The sequence below is a fragment of the Chiroxiphia lanceolata genome, chromosome 3 (assembly GCF_009829145.1).
Source record: "Chiroxiphia lanceolata isolate bChiLan1 chromosome 3, bChiLan1.pri, whole genome shotgun sequence".
Lineage (NCBI taxonomy): Eukaryota > Metazoa > Chordata > Aves > Passeriformes > Pipridae > Chiroxiphia > Chiroxiphia lanceolata.
The window spans coordinates 52279634-52298199 of NC_045639.1; the positions used below are offsets into that span (position 1 = coordinate 52279634).

At 39.6% G+C, this 18566-nt stretch overlaps 1 protein-coding gene across 1 annotated transcript; it reads right to left on the reverse strand.

Moving 5' to 3' along the window:
* Nucleotides 1–20: 20 nt before the first annotated feature.
* Nucleotides 21–14642, reverse strand: MTRF1L (mitochondrial translational release factor 1 like). The gene is made up of 7 exons (XM_032683913.1): nucleotides 14259–14642; nucleotides 11567–11646; nucleotides 10115–10298; nucleotides 4016–4179; nucleotides 2955–3072; nucleotides 1009–1145; nucleotides 21–396 (listed from the first exon to the last, which is right to left on the reverse strand). Exons 1-7 carry the CDS (start codon nucleotides 14560–14562, stop codon nucleotides 181–183), a joined length of 1203 nt encoding a protein of 400 aa, XP_032539804.1. The 5' UTR covers nucleotides 14563–14642; the 3' UTR covers nucleotides 21–180.
* Nucleotides 14643–18566: the final 3924 nt, after the last annotated feature.

Below are 18566 nucleotides of genomic sequence, written 5' to 3' on the forward strand. Positions count from 1 at the left end.
CATATGAAGATAATCAAGTCTTTTACTCAGCAAGTAAGAAAACTGTTTATTAGTCATGAGGAAAGAAGTTGTGGTGTTTTTCATGACCTGAAAAGCAGTTCCATTTTCTGGGTGGTATTCCAAGAAGCTTCCTTGCAGACCTTACAACATCTGTTCTAATGGGCTGATAAAGAGTAATGTTCAGGAGGAATTTTTTTTTTCATTTTCTGAAATAATTTCCATTAAAGATTCAAAATCAGCATATTCTCTCAGAGTTTGTATCATTTCATCTAGCATTTCTTCTCCTAGCATGAAAGATTCAATGTGATGCACCGATCTGCTTATTCTGTGGTCCGTAATCCGGTCCTGTGGAAAGTTGTATGTTCTGATCTTCTCTGATCTTCCTTTAGTCCCAATCTATTGAACAAGAAGAATGAGTTTATAATAATCTTTTTATAAAAAATTATGAAATACTGATTAAGCATCTAAAGTGAAAGGTTTCTTTTCCTCTCATGATTATCCAAAATTTGTTATAGTTACATATGACTCAGATCACTTCAGTGGCTGCAGTAATTGTTCTCAAACATATAAAAGAACAATTTTACTCCATCTTTTTCTAATACTATTCTGGTTCTTCATGCTGCAATCAAACATGCAGTTTGTTTCACTGGATCTCTAGAATTTATGTACCAGTGAAATTTTAAGTCTGGTTAATATACATCCTCTACTGCTGAAGTAAAATGTAATTTTGTTGTCCAGAGAAGCTGTGGACTCCACAACTTCTTGTTTTTCAGGGAAGTCTAGTGGAAGGTGTTCCTGTCCATCGCAGAGGGGCTGGAGCTAGATGACCTTTAAAATCCCTTCCAACCCAAACCATTCTATGATTCTATGATTTTTTTTTTTCCTCATGTAAGTCCCTCCTGGGCTCCAGTTCCCCTACATTTCCATTTACCATTTGCAGTTCAACAAAGAAGTTACCCTAAGAACACATGCTTGTACAGAATGATATTGTTACTGAACAAAACTTACCTGAATCTTTCGAACACTGTTTCTCTTTTTAGTTTCTTCTTCTAGTTTGGCATTGTATAGTTTAGCACATAGCATTTGCATAGCTTTCTCTTTGTTTCTAATTTGAGATCTTTCTTGCTGACATTCAGACACGATCCCTGTCAAAAATACCATGACATTTAGCACTTAAGAGTAACACATACTAAAATAGTTTTGCAGTTTCTAGACGACTTCTATTATGTTACATTAAACTGTTTCTTTCTTCCATATTTATTTTGGACTGGGAATGTAGAAGTCCAGACTTACTAATGTCTAATAATACATTTTGGGAAAAAAGTGCAGGCTGAGTTGTACAGGTGTTTTAAGCCATATGACAAGAAATTTAATTCCACATGTTGGACAACAGGTGGATAATGAAATAAAAGATATGTACTGTGATCTGACTTACAGAAGACACCTTGAATACTTGTAATTTTTGGCCACAGTTCCAGGAAATGTAAGATTTAAGGAGCAGTAAAATACATGAGATAACGAGTGTATCGAATATGATCAGAATATAAAAAAGTGGGCACTATTTTATGAACAACAACAACAAAAAGTGTGTTTTCTCATCCCAAAACATATAATTCAAGACAAGAAATGAACAGCCCAAGAAAGGAGTAGGGAGAAGAAATACAGGAAGAAAACAGCACAAGCTAAATTGTTATTTGGATCTATTTTAAGTAACTCTGGTAATATTAAAGTATGTTTTATAAGACTACGTAGTATTACTTTATGAAAGACTTATTTATAAACAACCTGCTGGATTGCAGTGAAGATTTAAACAATATTTAGGATGAGAGAAATAGAAGTAACAGGACAATTATAAGGGAAGTGAGATCAGAGAAATGAAGAAGAGAACGGTGGAACAGGAAAACGTGAAGAGATAAGGTGATATATAAATCCCTCTATTAGCCATATATAACCATGAAAATATTTGCAATACACCTTAACATTTCTATAACATACCCTAATATCTACATTCAGCAAAAACTAAGATCAACTGCTGGTTTTAGTTTGTTGTGTTTTTATCCAAACATGCAGGCAATCCAAAATTTTTTCAATCTGGAGTATCTTTTGTCACAACATAGTGATATATAGAATTTTATCCTCTCTACTGTTTATCTTCTACTTTATTAAGGTGATGCAACAAGTGCAGAATGGATCAATGTCTTAAACAAATACAAAGAGATCAGTGGCAAAAATCTGGATACGTGAAGATAAAGAGCACTTGGGATTACCCTGAGGCTGTAAAGCCTGAGTAATGTTTGTAGTAGAAAAGAGGAAAAGTTAAAATGCCATGAAAGTCAAGGCAGCTGTTGAAGATTGCTCAAAGGGAAGTAAAAGGGTTAGGAATGGCAATAAAAAAATATATGATAGCTAAAATCAGGTAGCATTTGAGGGTGTACCATATCCCTCCTATGTTTCCTAACCTGAGTCAGAGGGATGGGCCTCCTAATTATCTGTGTCATCTATAGGAAAGGAGCCAGCAGACAAATGGAAGCTGGCATCCTGAATAGACTCTGCAATTAAAAGCAACATTTTAATATGGAAATAGAGCAATCTCTCTTTTGGAGACTAGTCAAGAAATGGAAAATCATCAGATTTCAACCTACTCCATTTTTCAGTATCATTTTCATTATTTGAAAGCTTAAATATAACTTTTTGACAGAAATTGATCTGGGTGCTTGTAGAGTGTCATGTTTAGTGGCAAATGGATAGCTTAGCTACTGAAGCCAGTAGTCCTTACTATTAAAAATTGGAGTGGGCACAGGATGATGCATTTAGAGTACTATGAACAGACACGAAAACTATATGAAAACTCTGCTCTGCTGTTGTCCAGGTTTGAAAATACAACTATCATTTCAAAAGAAATTCTGACAACAGTTTGGCAATGTAGATCTTATAGTAAGGAAAAAATGAAGCACCTGTTGGAACATGAACTATCCTTACAGCACTATCTGTGGTATTGACATGCTGGCCTCCAGCTCCACTAGCTCGCTTTGTTTCTATCCGTAGATCTTTTGGATTAATTTGCAGCCTCATCTGTCATGAGATACCAAAAAAAAGAAAAACAAACAAAGAACGTATTTATATTGTTTCTTTCCATACAGGTATCAAATATGCACAGTCAGTTTATTTTATAAGGCACATTCATGCAAGATCAAACTTTTTAAAGATTATGAGTGGTAGCTCACATCCACGTGTAAACATATTAACAAATCTTTGTAGTTGGACTGGACTTCCAACACAATGGAACCCAGGAAATCAGACAAATAGTAGCTTAACACATAACTATCCCTTAGCACTCATTTTCCCCTCTTCTGAAAGCCCTGCACCCTCTTCTTCCAGCAGAGTTAACCAATACTTGAACTTGACACCAGATGGTTTTTATATAAAATGGAAGATATTCCCTTTTCTAGTTCTGGAATGGAGCAGTAGGCTCTGTGAGAAAGGAGCGAGATAACTTCAAGAGAGTACCGGAAGGAGTAACATCTTTGACAATCTGCTAGTTCAACATGAATCAAAGATCAAAACAAAGCTTTATTTCTTAGCCAGTTGCTTTTAACCAAGCAAACATAGTGAGACTTGACGTATACACTCTGGAAGGGGCAAGTGAGGACAGTACAAAAATGGAAAAGAGGAAGTGCTAAAAGAAGTATCTATGAGCCCTGTAAAATAAGTCAGTCTTAGGTTACTTTGTAGAAAACGTAGTTTTCCACAAAACATGCAAGAGAGAGTAACAATGAATTTTTGAGTTATAGTTAAGTGAATCGTCAATGACTTTTTTGAGATCAGGATTACAAGGAAAGACGGAAATTCTGTATTTCACCCCTATTATAAAAAATAAAAATAAAAAAATAAATATGACTTAGTTTAAAATTAAGAAAAAAAAAGTCATTAAGTGAGAATAAAAAGAGAGACAAAAACACTCAGGTATCAAACAGTGCTTGTGGTAAAGTCTGTTATACTAAAATATAAATATTACCTTAGTGGGTTGGGGTAATATTGCAACAGTCATTGTGCTGGTATGAATGCGTCCTTGTTTTTCTGTCTTTGGTACCCGCTGAACACGATGCACTCCTCCTTCAAATTTCATGTATTTGTAAGCCTCGAGACCTGCTATACTGGCTACTGCATGTCTTAGGCCACCTTAAATACAGAAGAAACACAACTGTAGACCCATAAGAACTGCTGGTGTTATGCTGTTATACTTCAAACAGTGTCTTTAGACATCATTGTCATTTGTTTCTTAAAATTATGAATTTACCATTTAAACACTTAGGCAGTATTACAGCTGCAAGAGAAATCTTAAAGCCACACACGCATACTCACACACCATCTCAACTAAAGGACTGTCAGATTCTTTTTATAGAGTCCAATTTAATTTTTTTATATACATAAAAAGAGTGCCTAGGATAGAACTCTAACACCAGTAGCAAGTTTACATAAAGATCAAATTTTGAAAGCTGCTTTCAGAAACATTGATTTTTTTATTGTTAGTTCAGAACCTATCATTCAATGGGAGAAAAAGAACCAGCTCCTTATAACTGAATGATGAGTATTATTCATACTCTTCTCATTATCAATTCTCCTCTATGCATCCTACCCACGTGTCTTCACTTTTTTATTTCATTTTAATCTTTTGCTTCCCTGGAGTGAGCAGAACACCAATTCCTGCACCTCTTACCAATACCTCCAGCAAAACTTGACATCAATGTACTACAAGCACCGAACAGCTTGGAACTTGGAAGCAAAGCCTAATGCAATCATGGTTTCATGACAGAAAGAGTTTATTGCTCTACTAGTTTATGATATTCTTGCTCTTGCTTGTTTGCTTATGTGCAGTATAACTGAAGGATCAGAGAAGTGATGGCACTATAAATGAATACAATTTTTCACTCATTTTGGTTTCTAATGCAGCTCGATTCCCAAATCCCATTCTCAGAACACTGGACGGTGTGCCAAGGGAATGACTGAAGAAGAGATAGGCGGCCTTGAAAGAGTATTGCTGTTTAAGTCTTGCAACTTGAAACCACAGCTGAGAAGTGGCACATACTTTGCAGAAATACAGTTTTAGGCCATCTCTCAGAGTGAGGAACTCAATCACAGGGACAAGATAGAAGCTTTTTAAAAAAGGAAAATAAAGACAACATAGAATCTGAAAATGCCCTGCAGAGCAGCAAAAAGTCAGCAGCCAGAACACAGGCCAGTTCTTTCATCTCCATGGACAAGGTTCGTAAATGTTTTTACTCTAGAGAAATTTAACATTCCCTCCCAACTTTACTAAAATAAATTTCCTCTTACAGTCACGTTTGTTGAACATAGCCTAAACTGCCTCCTCCTTTCTATTTCATGTAATATTTGTCCTTCTGACTTTTAAAATTTTTCTACTTGTATAAAACTGTACCACTGATTCAAATACACTGCTCAACATACCCAGTGCTTCAGTGATGTAATTTATAGCCATTATCTGCTATCAATTCTGTAAGATGAGTCTGTCATGTTTAGAATAAATCTGATAACAGAGCATGTAGTTAACTGATGACAGAGCATGTAGTTTAACAAATACAATCTTTCAAAATCTTTAGTTTAGATCAGGAAGTTTAATTTCAACAAGTAGTGTGAAATCTTCCTACTTCTATGCAAACACTATTTGAATAAATGAAAGATCTCTTCTTTAAGAGAATCTTATGTAACCTAAAATAATGAACGCAGTTAAGTAATAAATCTTACTTACTCCTTTATATATGAAAACAAGTACTAAAAAGATCACATGACACCTCTAGATTTGAGGAAGAAGACAGGTTATGTCAGGAGTAAAAATAATGTGACTGTCCACAAGGTTACAGCACTGCTGACAAGTATTAATTATGTGATAAACAGTTCATTGCAAAAGCTAACTTACTGTCTTTTCTCTCTCACTTCTCCTGGCATTAATATTCATACCATGGGTATAGTCAGTCTGTCTGAGCTGTGCCCATGTCTGTGACATGTTCAGGAGAGTTTTAGTTTGTAGTAGTAACAGTGTGCCTGTGGCACTGTAGTGCTTAGCATAAGATGACCAAGAAACTGGTTCAAATGGCAGGTATTTAGGTCATACTGCTTTGAATCAACCATTACCAACATGGGTTTAATAAGAAACGCAGCCAAATCTAATAAAATTTCAACAAACCCTTTACCCTGGCAGACATGTTGTAGGCCTGTCAAATATAGTTAGCTCTTGCTAACTATGTGCTTGCCCCTTTCATATTAAATGTCCCACTCTATCCTGAAATCTGATCTGCACAGAACAAGGGTGTTTGTACTCATTTTTTAATGGGGCATCTTATACCCAGATTGAGACAAAGTCCCACATCTGTGTCTCTGCCTGCCACTACAGAGTGAGAGGCAATGGATAAATAATGACGTGGGTTGGTTCTTTAATGTGTGCACTAAATTTTCGATGTGCTATTTTTGCACAGTGGCATCCCTTGGAGTACGTCAATAAAGTAACTTAAGAGTAGACTGAAACCAATTTTTAACTGCAGCTTTATTTAGCATTCACCTCATTCACACATGCTCATATTCAGATTTCAGTCAAATTCAGGAGCTCTCAGAAATGAGGGAATTTGCATTTTAAGTGTAGGACCTTGCTCTTGCTAATGCAACTGATAAAAATGGAGCGAGGACAGGGTGCAACAGCCTAGTGCCACCAGCATCCTTAGCTCCACCCAGCACAGTGTAGACAATTTGAAACTGAGGGTTCAAACTTGCCTTTCATTGGCAGTGCCATGCATAGTGCCCCTACTTCCCAATTTATTTCTAGCATCTGTTTTGATAATATATGGTCATGCAAGACCAAAAAATACACTAGAAGTTGACAAAAGCTAGGGCTGTCTTTATTTTGCCCAAAATTTACATCCTACTTTCCTAGATATTAATTTCAGTGCACAGGTAAGCTCTCAGCAAAACAGCAGATTTTGAAATAAATATACAGCCATTAAAAACCTAGCCCTTTAAAAGAGAAAATATAGGTAGATACATACTAGGTTAATATATCACTTCAATTTCCTATTTAAGGCATTAATGAGAATGCCTATGAGGTTATGGGCTCTTTGTCCAAGGACTTTCATCAAAAGGATAGCCAAACCCAACTCCCTTTCTCTTCCAACCATAGAACTCTGCAAGCTGAGTCCTGACTTAAAAACTATCCCATAGCAGGGCTTTTAAGCCAAATCAGTGAACTGATCCAATTAGCACTGGGGCCTCAAAATTGCTAGAGCTGAGAGAGAAAACATACAGCTGGCTAGAAGGTGAGACAGCCCTTGCTTAAGCTGACTATGAAACTGTGCTCTGAAGGTGAAGCGTATGTGACTGCTGGGTTTTACCTGATCCAAGTCTTGCCTCAGTGAAAAGGGCAACACTCCTCTCCCCATTATACATGATAAAAAGAAGATCCAGACCTTTCCCTCTTTCTGTTTACACCCATCTCAGCTGTACAATGTTTATTCCATTTACTTTCAAAAAAGAAAGCAAACAGATTCCTATTGGCTTTGAAGGCTGAACTGGCTCAGCTCCTGGCAAAGCATTTGCCTGGTCATAAATGGGGATGAATATGACTTTGCTCTTTCAGCAACAAGATGTACTGTAATATGAAGCTTCTTGTCCCTACCACCACTTGTACTGAGCAAACAGTTTACTTGGCAAATGACTTCTTGACAATACAAAAAGTTTATTAATAGTAACAAAGATAGATAATAGACAATACTGAATTCAAGTGTATTATTTATGTGAAAAAAGTGTATTATTTGAATTGTCAGCAGTCACTCTAAAAGGGGATGCTGATACTGTGAAAACCTGAGTTCATACTCATCAACTTGAAATAAGATACCTCCTAAGAACTCTAAAGGAAGTTATTCGGACATTTTACAGACATAACATTTTTTTAAAATCAATTCAAATAAAGATTTTAAGAAACCAGAAGTGTAAGTGAAATCCACAGTATATAGACATAGGTATAGACAAGGGCTTCCCTTTTTCTGAAGTGTGAATACAGACAACAAATCAATCCTAAACCTAGATTTTCAAGTTGTCAGTTTGTGACATCCAACTGCATTTCTTCCATGGAGCCCAATTTTTGATCCTTCTTTAGGGTACAGAAGGACCTTCATTAGAAGGGGAAAGCAGCTCACTGACATCAGAAGTTCAACTGGGAGAGTTGTGAATATTTATTTGCTGTGAATTTCTAGACTGTTGAAATAGAAAGGTTCAAGATACTTGAAAATATCACTGAGTCCAAAATATGGTATAAGTAAACAGAACAAGTGTTAAAGGATGCTTCACATTTCTCAAAGCTTGCTAAAAACATCCCTGCAATTATATTAAGTGTCGACTGAAAAAATATTAGAGTTTTTCTGACAGATTGCATATCCTAACATCCTAGCTTTTCTCATTTCTCAAAGTTTCACAAAACAAAAAAAACTGATGAAAGTATGACTAGAGGTGAAGTTTCACAACCAATTTGAGCTAGGAGCAGTAAGCTGCACAAGTGTCCATCTACTGACCCACACCCACCAGGACATATGCATTACCTCCACAGCAATATCCAAATAAGCAAAATGTACTAGCTTTACTAATGACACCATGGATAACTAAGGCTGTAGATCTGTTAACATAGACAGACTTAACAAATCTATCCTACTGAAAAATGTGGCTAGCAATCTGTTAATCAAAACCCAAAAGCCCTGCCATGGCTGGCCATGTTTTGGATTGCAGTTTCATGGTGGGCTTAAGCTTGCTGAACCGCTTGCTGCTGGAAGAGGGTCCTGTTTTCTCACTGCCACTGCCAGCAGCCACACCCTTTGCCTCTAGCACCCCTGTGAACATTTCTCCTCTTCTCTTGTGCCAATTATCTGAAAACCAATTGATTTTTTTGTGTGTGTGCAATTTTTCAGGTGAACTGACTTGGTGATGAGACTCTACAAAGATGCACAATCACAAGTGTCAATGCAAAGCAGTCAGCAACAATGCAGAGACAGCAAGATGATCTTTGTGAAACAACTTTACACACTATCTGGATTAAGCTAAAATTAACTATTGTGCCACTGCCTCAGTTTGTTGTGTAAAACTACCAATCCCCATCTCTTCAAAGGCATTGCTCCTAAACCAAATTCACAGCTCATCAGCACCTGAAGATCCAGTTTTTCCACTTCCTTGCATTCAGTCCCCTGTTGCTGCTTATCCTGAGTTAGCTCCCAGGCTCATGAGAACTGGCTTAACACATTGACAAGGCAAAAAAAAAAAAAAAAAAAACAGTCATAAAAAGAAAAGTCTTTCCCAGTTTAAGTGAAAGGACATCAAAACAAACAGAAAAAAAATAGGTGGGACTGCTCAGACAGGCAGAGATGCAATAAGGAAAGCGGTAGAAAGGAGGAACATCCTTTACTGGCATCAAGCTGTAAGCTGATTACCTGTGACATCTTAGTTGAAGACTTTAAAAATAATTAGATCTCTTATCTCTCCTCTCAAAGCCTCAACAATTCTCCCACTTTGCTCATCCATTAGCTGTATTTAACATCAGATCATATTTCAAATAAATTCATGATGTTTTAGATGAAACTTTAAAAATTGTTTTAATAAAACTGATTCCTCTCTGCCAATCCATAATAATAAACAGACTTTCAAACTGCCACCAAACTGACCTATAAGCACTAAAACATTAACTAAGTTGAAGAGCGTATCCAAATAAAAAGTATATATAATCTGTATTTCTAAAAAATAAAAAAAAATAAAGCTAAAACAACATCATCACTTTCTGAATGTCCTTCTGCCACGCACCTGTCTTTCAGTATTCTCAAAATGTAGAAATGAAACTACTGAAAGACAAGTTTTCTTTTTGGCACTTCAGTATTTTAATAGTACTTCTGAAATGGAATTTCATTCTCAAATACAGAAGCTGAGGAAAATTGTACTCAGACATTCAAACAATCTTCCACTTTCAAAATTAAGATAGTGCAAATTAGCTTCCTGTAGTTAGGAAAATAAAATGTCATATGAATGACTGTTTCAACTTCTATTAGGAAGTTACAGTATTTTCATTACTGACCTATTTCACTGGGAAAGTATTCTAATACTTCAAATTTCCATTTTTTATAGGCAGCATATCGTTGATACATATCAAATATCTCCGAAGTGAACAGCATGGCTTCCTGCCCTCCAACTCCAGCAGTTACTTCCATGACCAGATCACTTTCATCTGTTTCTTCTGAAGGAATCAAAAGCAACACTATCTGTAAATAAAAAAACACCCAGCTAAGACTCCTCTCTGACACTATCCACAACTGAGACAGTACAAAACACCAAGACAAGTCTGTAACTGACCTAGGCTGTGTTCTCTGTACCTACCCCTGGGTTGCCCTGAGGATGGGCTTCTCATGCCTCCTGTAGTGAGGAAGCAGCAGCCAGCAAGAGGTGAGTGGGGGTGATGCTGCATTGCAGGAAGGCTCCCCGTGTCTGTTCACAGTTACAGGAGCTACACTGGTTTCTCTCAAGATCCACAAAACTTCACAGAAGTTTCCACCCACTAGGAAAACTTTGAGGACATTTGGACACTGCAGGATTCACGCCACTTCTTGCAAGACAACTGAACATCTCCCCTCCCATCAGATTTCCTTTTAACCCCATCTCAACTGCAGAGCTAAGAAGGTATGGATAGTCAGAAGATAGTCCTTCAACAACAACTCAAATGTATTATTCACTTATTTATTTAAAAACGAAGAGCCTGATCTGCAGCAGAAAGATACAACAGAAGTTAAAAAACTGTATCACAATTTTGCATGCTGGATCAAAACTCTGGCTGATTTGCAAATTCCTTTCAATCATCTTCCTGTACTAGCATTAGGTGATGTTTCTTTCTACAGATAATTATTTCTTTTGGCAAAATCATAAATATTTACAAAAATATTTATAAAGTGATTGTTGTATTGCTGTCAGAGGAGTAAAGAACGTGACCATACCAGCTTCAACTTCACCAGTAACATTAAGTTAAATAGATTTTTATTGTAAAGATCATGATCCTTTTTTTCAAATAACACAGATACTCTGTAAAACCTATATAAGGTAGCAACTAAAGTAGTTACGTAGTATTAAAATATTTTTTTCCAAAAGCACTAGTATGCCTGATACTATGTAAGTTTTGTTTCCAAGGGATAAAGAGTTGGACATCCATAATAGTATATGGAGATAAGACAAACTATAGCACCAGCTTAAAAAGATACATTGATTAAAACATTTTCAGGTACAAATAGGCACTTGCTTACAGCCTGTCTCTGTAGCATCTCCTTTTTTCATTTTCATTAGACAACAGACACTACTTGAATATAAATAGCAAGGTGGGGAGGAAAAGAGTTTATCATATACATACTGATGAGAATCATAGAACAGTTTAGGTGGGAAGAGACCTTAAATATCACCTAGTTCCAATGCTCCTAAGAAGACAATTTGGCCTTGTTAATTTAAGAATGACAAGGAAACAAGAGGCTTTACAAGGGGATCTCACCTGTTGTTTCAGTTCAGCTATCTCTTCTTCACAGGAGGCAATTTCCATTTCTGCAAGCTTCCGTAAATCTTCATTCTCATCTGGAATATTTGAGTATGGTTAATCCTCAGACTTATATCAGTGCCAGTTTGAGAAAACCTTCTGAAAAATAACCACATGAAGAACTTTACAAAAAAACCCCCAAACCCAAAACCAACCTACCACAAAACTTGCCCCTCTCCCCCAACACACTAAACCTGCCAGAAAATCAAATTAATACTATGATCTCTAATGAAGGTACACGGTAGATATTAAGTGTGTTCTAATCCTGTGCAGGTATAAGACAAAGGAAAAATCTGAAACTCTAAAAAACAAAACAAACAAAATCCAACCTAACCAAAAAAAAAAAAAAAAAAAAAAAAAAGAAAAATTGCTGTGCCAGTGGTCAAACAGTGGCATAGGTTGCCCAGATTGGTTCTAAGTTTCCATCCTTGAAGATACTCAAATCCCAACTAGGTGAAACCCTGAGCAACCTGCTGTGGGTGATCCTGCCGAGCAGAAGGGTAGACTGGGTGATCTCCAAAGGTCCATTCTCACCTCAGCCATTCTGTGACTCTAAGAAATTACTTTCTGTTTTTCACTATGATAGTAACTTTAAGGATTTAAAGAGAAGAGCAGCCCCACAATTGGCACTCTTTGTTAGATGGACTATTATCCCTATAATTGTATGCAAAAATCTAACAACTGTAGTAGTAATTTCAAGTATTTTATATCTCTCAATTTATTCCAGAACAGCTGCAAAACTTCTAAAACACCACTAAAAACAAAGTTATGGGAGAACTCTTGCATAATAAGAGGAACTTGTAATTTTGAAGCGTCACTTGATTGGTCAACACTAATGCTTTTCAATTAAGACTTCTTTTTCTGTACTACAGTTTCAATATGTTAAAGTGTTTCTTTTTTTTTTTGTCAATATCAAACTTCAAACAAAGGGGTGAAATAATAATAATTAAAATAAAAAATCAACATTTTAAGCAGCCTCTGATTGCCCAAAAAGGGAGAAAATGGTACATACAATGAAAAATGGGGAGCTGGGGCTAGACTTTTTTCTGTGTACAGCAAACTTTTAAATGTGCTCAGGAGCAGTCCTGCACTAGAGCCACACCTTTTCAGCACTGTGACTACAAATAGTCACTAGCTCAACTATAAATGAAACTTTTTTTACTTTATATTTCAGGTTTAATATTGGTGAATTAACTCCATCACTTCTGTAAGAAGGAAATTAAAAAGATAATAATGCATTAACTTGTTTAAACAACAAGCATGCTTTATCTACAGCTGGCTAAGAGAATGCATGGCTGACTATCTGACTGTCACTCTTTGAACATGGAAACTCGATTATCTCCATCTACATTTCTTTACCATAACTACTGACTGATCAAGGGCTAGTCATTAAGGTCAACAGAAGGAAGGATAAGAATTAAGGAATTAAAAATCTGTTAAGAGTCAAACCACTTGTTGGTAACATAATTAAGAAATAATCTACCAATTAACAGTACTTGCATACTTTAAGATGCAGATGTAATACAGGCTTTAAAACCAGTTTAAAATAATACAAACAAATATTTGCAATTATTAACTGCAGAAGCACTCAAAATTACTGACTAAGCCTTTGTGATCTCTTCAGTTTGCTGAAATTCTAAGCCTGGCTTTGATAACGCTAGCTTTTTCAGCAGGTTCTGAAAGGACAAAAAAATCTTCCATTCCATTTCATTAAGTTAGTTTGGGTCAATTATTAGTTCATTCAAAGGAAACATTTCTCTTTTTTCAAACTGAGGTGTAAGAGAATGAATAGTAAAAATACCAAAAAAGAGCTATTGGTTTTGGACAGCATTTGCCACCTTCATTAGTCAGAACAGCCACCTACAGTTAGCACTTTTGATTAATCGGTATTTAGTAGCAAGTATTAAATGATCTAGGGAATATTTCACAATCTAATGAACGTTTACTGACCTTAAAAGTATTCCTTTTCTGCATTTTTGTTTTCTAACTGCTATCAAAAGGAAGTTTGATTCTGAGTAAAAAAAATATTATTTGGCAGCACTAAAAGTGCGCAGTTACTGACACAATACAAAGTCAAATCACGTGTGGAGACACCACAAACAGACGCTGATGTCTACGACTGTAAATGGAGATAGGAATGCTGGGCTGTCTCGGCAGCAAAAGAAAAATGGATTAAAAAAACCTTTAGAAGTTTTCTATCCCCGATTAATTATCTTTATTTTAGTTGGTCAGAGCACGGTGCTACTAACACCAAGGTTGTGGGTTTGATCCCTGTACTGAACATTCACTTAAGAGCTGGACTCGATGATCCTCGTGGGTCCCTTCCAACTCAGAATATTCTGTGATTCTATGAGAGACAGGCGTCGCCACGCTGCTCCCCCTTCCAGTATCAGCAGCTCCTACGCCGGTGGATGTGCTTTCCCCACTCGCCCATACCCTTGATCTCTGCTCAGGTGGTTTCTCTACTTCCGGAAGGCCCGAGGAGACCTCCCCGGACCCCCAGTGACAGGTGTGTCACACCCTCTCTTCCCCCCCCCCCCCCCCCCCCGAGGTCACACGTGTTGCGCGTCCCCCGCGCGCGCAGCCCCCGCCCCCTTGGGGCTGCTCCGCCAATCGCGCCCGCACACGCCAACGTCCCCGCGGCCCGCACCTTGCCGCGCCAGCTCGCGCGTGTCGCGCAGCTCGCGCTCCTTGTCGCGCAGCCGCCGCACCCTCGCCGCCAGCTGCGGCGCCGCCCCGCCCGCGCCCTGCGCCCGCGCCTCCAGCAGCCGGCGCAAGGACGGGGCGGCGAACAGCTCGTCCAGGCCGGGCCGGGCGCTCAGTCTGCGGCACGGCTGGGGTGGACATCTCCCCGCTGCGCTGCTCCCGGCCGGCGCTGCCCGGAGGCTCCGAGGGGGCAGCGCGGCGGCCCGGCAGCCCTGCGCCGCGCGGAGAGCTCGCGAGAGCAGCCGCATGTCCGGCTGAGGCGGGACCACGAACACCCTCCCTTCACCGGGGCGTCACTGCCGTGCCGGTGACACCCGAACGCGCTCGGCCGCCTCCCTTCCGTGTTTCCGGAAGCTGCCGAAGAGGCTCGGCTCTGGCTTCGGGCGTGGTCGGGGATTATCGGTGCTGCGCTGGCGGAAACGGCCGAAGGCGTTCGGCTTCCTGCGGCGCGCGGGGCTCCGCCCTGGGCTGAGAGCGCTCTGATTGGCCAACGCTGTCAGGGCGGGGCGAGGGCGGTTCTGAGCGCCCCCTGCGGGCCCCGGAGGGGACGCCGCGGTGGGTTTTTGGTCCCTGACAGAAGCGGGGCTCCGGGGCCAGAGCCGCGGGGGTGTTGAGCGTTTTACTGCGGCGCTTTAGTGCAACCTGCAAGGCTGCATCGGTGAAAGGGGGAAGTTGGAGCTGTTGGCTTTGGATATCCGGGTTGCTCTTACAGACCTTCTCCTATCCCTTCAGGAGAAGTTTTCAGAATTAAAGTACCCTGCGGAGGAACATGCAATTACTTGTGGAAGGATGCCTCCACGGTGAAAGCAGGTGCAAAATTAAGCACTTAGAGGAATTTTTAGAGGAAGAATAAAAGGCAATTCAAAGTGCCTTCGCATCAGAAATTAGTGATGAGACTAAAAGACAACCTGTTCACAAAATAGAGATCTGGACACAGTCTCTTATGTCAAAGTTTTAAATGGGAAGGCAGTGAGGATGCAGTCATCTAGTAACTGATGTAATGGATGCTGTGGGATGATCTGGACAAATTCCTTCTGATATGCAGATTGAGTGGCATAGTAACCTTGTTTCAGATAACATCATTAATGAGATTCTTGGCTAAACTTGAAACAGTTTGGAGAATATACTTTATTATAAAAATGTGCAACTATCCATAGAACTTTATTAGGCAGTATTTTATATTACAATCATTAGAGGAGTCAGAGTTGTGTCCTTGCCTTTCTTCTGTCCTTGTTCATGTCTTCATAGAACTAGGTAATCATACAACTAAATTACACTGATGGAATAACTGTAACTTCCATATGATACATAGTAAATTGTTATTCTCATGAATGTAATATCAAAAGCAAGAGTAAGGCTTGCACACCTAAGTAGTTTTGGTAGTCAGACATGAAAACCTGGAAGTTTTTGTTCCATGATGGAAATCCAAGGGCAGTACAGCCGACATGAGAATTTGTTATTCAGAATATTAAACATTTAAATGAATGGTTGGATAAAAATATTTTCCTGTGATTGTAAATGCACCGTTTTGGACAAGGTTTATTGGCAAAATACACTGTAACAATAATTTATAAGTAAAAATCACAGTCGAAGACCTTTGTGGAGAATGCAGGCTGTGTGACTAGGCTGGTGCTGATAAACAGCATTGCTTATGAAATCTCACCCACTGTAAGATTCCCTTGCACCCACTGCTGCCTGACCATGAAGCTCCTTGAAGCCTTTTTACAGAAGGGTAAAGGAAAAATGACCAAATCTGTGCATTTAATAAACAAAATATTTTAGTGTTCTGCGACAGTGAATCATAGAATAGAATCATAGAATCAACCATGTTGGAAAAGACCTCCGAGATCATCAAGTCCAACCCTCAATCCAACACCACTGTGGTTACTAGACTATGGCACTAAGCGCCAAATCCGGTCTCATCTTAAAAACCTCCAGGGACCAGCAAATCCACCACCTCCCTGGGCAGCCCATTCCAAGGTCAGATTACTCTCTCTGTAAAACATTTCTTCCTGATATCCAACCTAAGCCACCCCAGGCATAGTTTAACACCATGCCCTCTTGTCTTACTGCTGGTTGCCTGGGAGGAGAGACCAACGTCCACCTGGCTACAACCTCCTTTCAGGTAGTTGTAGAGAGTGATGAGGTCTCCCCTGAGCCTCCTCTTCTCCAGGCTGAACAACCCCAGCTCCCTCAGCCTCTCCTCACAGGACTTGTGCTCGAGTCCCTTCACCAGCCTTGTTGCTCTTCTCTGGACCTGCTCCAGCACCTCAATATCCTTCCTGAACTGAGGGGCCCAGAACTGGACACAGTACTCGAGGTGTGGCCTCACCAGCGCTGAGTACAGGGGAAGAATCACTTCCCTGGTCCTGCTGGCCATGCTGTTCCTGATCCAGGCCAGGATGCCATTGGCCTTCTTATTCACCTGGGCACACTGCTGGCTCATGTTCAGCTTCCTGTCAATCCCAACTTCCAGGTCCCTTTCTGCCTGGCTGCTCTCCAACCACTCTGTGCCCAGCCTGTAGCGCTCCATGAGGTTGTCGTGGCCAAAGTGCAGGACCCGGCACTTGGCCTTGTTGAACCTCATCCCATTAGAATCAGCCCATCTCTCCAACTTGTCCAGGTCTCTCTGAAGAGCCGTTCTGCCTTCCAAGCAGATCAACACTCCCCCCCAGATGACAGTTTTACTACTGTGTGAACCCTACTTGTGAAGAGAAGTATGGAAAACTCAGGAAATTTAGAGTAAGGGGGGATTTAATGTAAAGCTTTTGAAAAGAAAGGTAGTGTGAGTCAATCACTGATGGTCAGCCTTTGAACTGTATCCCTGTTTTAAATTGGAAGGATGAATTTCCACAGTGTGAGTTCACAGACAAATGAAGGGGCAAAATCTGGGTTTTGATGTAATGTTAAATAATATGCAGACAATGTTTCTGTTAGGTTTTTGTCAGATGATTTTGGCACCCTTATTGTTTTGTTCTTTCATCCCACAAACATAACTTCTACTGATGGTAGAAGTATTCAGGACATACATGAACAGGGCTGATGTTCTGTCATTGCAAATGTACTCAGGGTATTGGTGAGCAGGACTGGACCTTTGTCACTGCATCAGAGTCTCCGAATGTGCTACCATGCTACCCTTCTCAAAAAACAACAGCATTATGGGCCGAGAACAAAACCTATTTTGAAGTTGGTAGTTAGACAAGGGTCAAGTTAACTTGGAGCAGACGTTGCAGCTGCCGATGTGCAACCTTAATTTTTTGCTTTGTTGGATTTGATAAGGACTGTTAAGGCTCTGTTGGCTGGGTTAATGATGCCAGGAGCAGGCTCCCAGGCATTGTGGAGGTGTGAGGTTTGCTCCTGGTTGCTAGAGATTTTCTTGTATCAGCTTTGATTGCTTTTGAGATGGTATTGTGGAATGCTTATATTAAATGGCTTTCACAAGCACTCACTGCACATAGAAGATGCAGGTTCCTGAGCAGGTTCAGGCCGTGGTCAGTCCAGCAAGCTGCACTTACTGAAAAAGCTCCTCACCTGTTTTTAGATACTGGTTCCACAGACAAATGCTCCTTGTGACCAAATTTGCTGCCTAGGAAAGCAAATTTGGCATCGGGTGACAACTTAAACCCTGGCTGTTTAGGGTGTAGTTGTCCTTTAGTTGCTTGGTTTAGATCACAGACACTTTAGCATGCCTTTAACTTAAAACAGAGCTATTACTAGCTTAAATCTGGTTTGTGTCCACTCTCTGTTGTCCTGTGAATGGACCACGTGGACTCCACAGGTACTCAAGTGAGTTGTGGACAGGCTGTGGACCTGGAAGCACTATGGCCACACTTCCATGCTACCGAGTGGTCTGGAACTCAGTTGGTTAACCTGCAGCCCAGCCACCTATGTCACTGGCCTGTCTTTTCTCCATCATACCTTTAGTCTCCTTAATACCATATGTGCCTTCAGTCTAATTTGAATACTCATGATACTATCTGTGGGTTTTGCTTTATCCTGGGTATCCCAAACTACTTTCAGCTCAGTTATGTGAAAGCTGGCTGTAAACAGCTAGGTTGAACACATGCGTAACACAATATAGATTCTTTTTTTTTTTGAAACCTAAAGGTCAGGTGCTCTGCTTATTTGTGGCTATTTGGCATTAGGCTGTATTTGACAGAAATATTAAACACTGGGCAAAAGTGACAAAAACATAACTCACTTTCTGTAGTGCACTTGCTACATACATTCTCATGAAAAACTGAAATACAAG

Coding starts and splice junctions, on each gene's coding strand:
- MTRF1L (XM_032683913.1), bottom strand. CDS start 14,562: ATGCGGCTGCTCTCGCGAGCTCTCCGCGCGGCGCAGGGCTGCCGGGCC. Junction 3,073..4,015: donor TATTACCCCAACCCACTAAG/GTAATATTTATA, acceptor ATCTCATGACAG/ATGAGGCTGCAAATTAATCC. Junction 397..1,008: donor ACAGTGTTCGAAAGATTCAG/GTAAGTTTTGTT, acceptor CTTGTTCAATAG/ATTGGGACTAAAGGAAGATC.